This window comes from Propithecus coquereli, unplaced genomic scaffold, assembly GCF_000956105.1.
Source record: "Propithecus coquereli isolate 6110/MARCELLA unplaced genomic scaffold, Pcoq_1.0 Scaffold314, whole genome shotgun sequence".
Lineage (NCBI taxonomy): Eukaryota > Metazoa > Chordata > Mammalia > Primates > Indriidae > Propithecus > Propithecus coquereli.
The window spans coordinates 3,155,614-3,160,572 of record NW_012148775.1 but is presented as its reverse complement, the minus strand read 5'-3'; the positions used below and the strand labels follow the sequence as shown (position 1 = coordinate 3,160,572).

The 4,959-nt window shown below is 49.9% G+C and overlaps 1 protein-coding gene across 1 annotated transcript in view; it reads left to right on the top strand.

Annotated features, from left to right (window-relative positions):
- The window catches only part of SVOP (SV2 related protein homolog (rat)), a 63,327-nt gene that overhangs the window by 43,992 nt on the left and 14,376 nt on the right, over positions 1-4,959 (top strand). Inside the window, exons 9-10 of the mRNA XM_012650222.1 lie at positions 2,724-2,849; positions 3,625-3,753. Coding sequence (XP_012505676.1) covers positions 2,724-2,849; positions 3,625-3,753 — 255 coding nt within the window. The remainder of the gene's footprint in view (positions 1-2,723; positions 2,850-3,624; positions 3,754-4,959) is intronic.

The window sequence follows — 4,959 nt, the reverse complement described above, 5'->3', positions numbered from 1 at the left end:
AAAAAAAAAAAAAAAAAGAAAAATATAACATACTTGCTATGCAAAGACTTAAATGGATCAGTTGGGTCAATTCTGACATGGCTATTTTGCAATATGGATAAATTCTTCAGTTGGCAAGAAAATCCAATCTATCATCCCTTAAAAGAAATGGTGGCAAGCACGTGGCAGGTCCTTCTGGAACTGGAAAGAGCTTGTATCTGAGCTTTGGTGTTGAACGGTGCAGCTTGAGTAGACCAAACTCCTGCCCGTGCCACCCTCCACACCTGTTCTTCACCCAGACCGGCCCGTGTCTTGTGTGATATCTCCATGCTTGGCCACTTCGGTAGCCATCTTAAAATTCTTAGAGTCCAGCCAGTCCCCCTCAAGTCCTCCCTCTGCCAGGGTCTTGTGACCCATTTTCCAAGCATGATCCGAAAGATCTCAGGACAAATACAATGGCCTGATGACCCTTCCCCACGTATGGTGGCAGAATGGCTAATTTGCCCCTGCTAGACCTTAATGTCCACAGTGATGACCATGAAGCCACTCTGACCTCCCCAATCACTGTAACCACACCAACAATATTGATCACATTGAACCCACAGCCCAACTTAGCCATCCTGACAGCATCCACTCCTGACCTGTTAGTGGGATGTTCTGCTGGTCCACACTGGTGTGGATGAATCAGTTGTTTAAATATTGAAATGCATCCGGGCCAGCTCCTCTTGAACTCCGAGTGCCCCTCATTGTCTAACACCCTGTACTCTCATGAGACCCCCTAGAGCTTCCCAGGATTTGGCAACTAAAGAGTCAATTCCCTACACACTGTGGATGGTGTGTGTGGTGGGGGTGTATGACTGGTGTCCCTTCTGAGTGGCCAGTGCCCTTGCTGTGCCTGTTGTTAGACGTTTTGACTGTCACCCCCAATTATCAGCAACATAAATGGACCATGGGTCATTTAAGCAAAGGAGAACTGAGGATGGCTCTGGGGGGCTCCAAAACTGATGTGGAGGCTGAAGGACCAGATTCTAGAATAGTTGCAGGGTCAGGGCCCAACAGGTATCCTCAAATTAGGATGCTTTGAGGTGGTTTAAGAAAGGGACCATTTATAAAGTCCCTGTAGGGTGTTAGCAGCCCAGGCCCGAAGGCACAAAGGCAGGGAGTAATTGGCATCCCAGGGAGTTGTATGAAGGCTGTCGACGGGAACTATGACCCTCAGCTGAGCAAGCCTGGGGATTGGTGTCCCGAGCTCTCTCTCCTTCTTCCCTCCCATCTCTGGCAGGGCTTCCTACCAGGTAGGGAGCCTGTTGATGGAATCCATAGAAAGGTGAGAAAGGACAGAGACGGACTTGGAGAGGCAAACAAAAGACATTCAGTCTCGCTGGGAAGGGGCAATTCTGATAGAGGACGCTGGGGCACCAGTGGGCAAGGGAGATGGATGTCAGTAGACCAAAGCCAACGTGTCCATTTGCACAGCCACGTTCACTGCAGCAAGGAGTCCGAGGTGGGAGGATCACCAGAGGTCAGGAGTTTGGGACCAGCCTGGGCAACATAGCGAGACCCATCCCTACAAAAAAAATTTTAAAAATAATTAGCCAGGTGTGGGGGCGCACCTGTAGTCCCAACTACTTGGGAGGCTGAGACAGAAGGATCGCTTGAGCCAAGCATTCAAGGCTGCAGTGAGCTAAGAACATGCCCCTGCACTGCAGCCTGGGCCACAGAGCGAGACCCTGTCTCTAAAAAGGAAGGAAATGCTGCCACATGCTGCAACATGGGTGACCCTGGATGAACCTTGAAGACATTATAAGTGGAATAAACCAGTCACAAAAATACAAATACTGTACGATTTCTCTTATATGAGGTCCCTAGAGTAGTCAGATTCATAGAGACAGAAAATTGAACAGTGGTTGCCAAGGGTGGGGGGAGGGGGGAATGGGAGTTATTGTTTAATGGAGACAGAGCTTCATGTTTGCAAGATGAAAACAGTTCTATAGATGGATAGTTGTAATATGTGCACGACATCGTGAATGTATTTAACAGTACTGAACTGTATACTTAAAAATGGTTAAGATGGTAAGTTTTGTTATATATATTTTACCGCAATAAAAAAATGGAAAATAAAAACCACCTTACTGGGCTTGGTGGCTCACACCTGTACTCCTGGCAACTTGGGAGGCTGGAGGAAGGAGGATCACTTGAGGCCAGAAGTTCAAGACCAGCCTGGGTAAAATAGTGAGACTCCATCTCTAAAAAAAGTAAAAAACAATTAGCCAGGTATAGTGGCTCATGCCTGTAGTCTTAGCTACTTGGGAGGTGGAGGTGGGAGGATAGCTTGAGCCCAGGAGTTCGAGGCTTCAGTGAGCTACAATCACACCACTGCACTCAAGCCAGGGTGACAGAGTGAGACCCTGCCTCTTAAAAAAAAAACCAAAAAAAACCCAATGTGTCCACTATGATATTGACATCACATGATATTGATTGTATTGCTGTCCTTAAGCTGAGCTGCTGCATTGCACAGCTCACGTGGGCACCACGCAAATATACACAGTGTAGACGGTGCCCTCGGGAGATGGACAACATGGCGGCCCTGGCATAACCCTATGGACCACAGGGAAGGGGTGGCCATTCTGACCTTGCTGACTCCAGTGACCTCTTACATCTATAACCTTGTCCACAATGATGCGGGGTTGCTCACCGTTTGGACCATATTACCCCCACCACTGACCCCGATTCTCCTGCACCAGGTCTTCTGGGCCATCGGGACAGTGTTCGAGGTCCTCCTGGCGGTGTTCGTGATGCCCAGCCTGGGCTGGCGTTGGCTGCTCATCCTCTCAGCTGTCCCGCTCCTCCTCTTCGCTGTGCTGTGTTTCGTAGGTATCCTTTAAGAGATCTGAACTCTGTATTTTGGCGGGGAGGGGATGGAGAAGGACACAAAGCCACTTTTTGATCTATTTTTTCTAAATAAGGAAACAAGACAAGGGAGCAAGGCCTGGGGAAGCCCCAGGGTGCGGTGTTAGATTTCCTCCAGACAGACACTTCTGGGATGTTTTCTAGGGAGATAGCTGGGGGCGAAGGGATCCATTGGCCCCATCGGTGCAAGGTCTACACTTAAAGTGACTGGATTGGATTAGTTGGGACTCTTAAGTTGCAAGTGACAGAAACCCAATTCAAGCTGGCTTGAGTAAAAGAGAGGGATAAATGCATCACAGAGGATTAAACTGGCTTCAGGCATGGCTGGGTCCAGAAGTTTAAATGATCTCCCCATCTCAGCTCTGCATAAACTAGGCCCCTAGTGAGATCATGCCACAACTCATCATTTCATGTGCGCACGCATGAAACACGTTATAGCCAGTGGGGCACCTGTATGGCTGTAGATGGGGAGTTCTCATGCATGGTAAATACTACAATAATTCCTGCTAATGACAATAGGTGTTAATAACTATTGAGCTTTACTATGTGGCAGGCTCTGTGCTAGGCTCAGAGAAGTCTAGTCATTGCACAGGGTCACACAATCAATATAATAAATGGCAGAGCCGGGATTTGAAGCCGGGTCTCTGAGTCCACACATAGATAAGAGTGTGTGGCTGGGAGCGAGTGTTCTGTTCCACCCTAACCAGCCTTCTATGGGTTTCCTGTCCTCCTCAGTGGCTGCCAGAGAGTGCGAGGTACGATGTGCTGTCTGGGAACCAGGAAAAGGCAATCGCCACCTTAAAGAGAATAGCGACAGAAAACGGAGCTCCCATGCCACTGGGGAAACTCATCATCTCCAGACAGGTCAGTTCCGGGACCGGCGACTGTGGCGTGCACGTCTCACGTCGGTGTGCGTTCAGGGGGCGTGTGCACTGGGGATGGGGCGGTGAGCGCATGTACCCGGGGTGTGTGTGTGTGTGTGTGTGTGTGTGTGTGTGTGTGTGTGTGTGTACATGGAGCAGATGGGGACACCGGAGGCAGGACCTGCAAGGGGAATTTAGCAACTCCAATCTGTATTTTTATTGTCAAGTTCTAAATGCGCTACCTGGAGCATTTAGCCAGTGATGAGAGAAACGTAACATCTGCTCATGGATCCTCTAACTACTCCTGCTTTGGTCGCACCTTTCGGCGCCGATGATGTGTGACTAGCAAATGTGATAGATCCGCGAAAGGTGTACAATAAAACCACATTGGAACGTAGACCCGCGGGATCAAACCACACCCGCTGCAGATGTTCTTGATGGTTGGTGCATCGGTCCCCAGCAACGCCAGCAGGGAATCCATCGCGGTGAAACTCCATGAGCGCCTGCGCCACGGAGGCGCCGGCGTTGCGCACGTGGGAAGAAGGGCTGCAGATCTAAGGCTGTAGTCCCTGCTCTCGAGAGTCATCCCAGCGGTTGGAGAAACATGACAAATACCCTTAAGCAGACAACAGACTCTATAGGGAAATTATCTTTTAAAATAAAATTATATTTCTGGTTCTGTAGTATGCAAAGAGAACTGAATGGCATTTCAGCAGATGGGGAGGAGGTGTTTAGCACGGTCTGACAACATAGAGGCCGAGGGACACGCCCCCAAATCTACCTAGGGAAGCACAGGGGCGGGGCAGGGGTGCAGCCTCCAGGAGGTGCAGGAGGCCCATTTGTTGCCTTTGGAGAGAGACCTGTCGCGTGGATGGAGAAAGTACGTGGCGGTTTCAGATGTGCGTTCCAGGGTGAAAGTTGTAAGGGTGGATGCGCCAGTTGGGGGTGTCACTTTGGAGAGGTAGCCAGTAGCAGAGTTCTGTTTATCTGAGGGTGGCAGACCGGCCAGCGGGGGCGCTGCAGCCAGGGACAGCGAGGCCTACAGGGAGAGAGCTCACCTCCCCCTGCAGTGGCCCAGGATGGCTCCAAGGAGGCGGTGAATCCCAGACAAACAAGAAGAGGAGAGAAGGCCTTTCCAGAATCAAATCAAGTCTCCAAACGCCATTTTTCCCTGAATTAGTTTGCCAAAAGATCAATGTACCAAAAA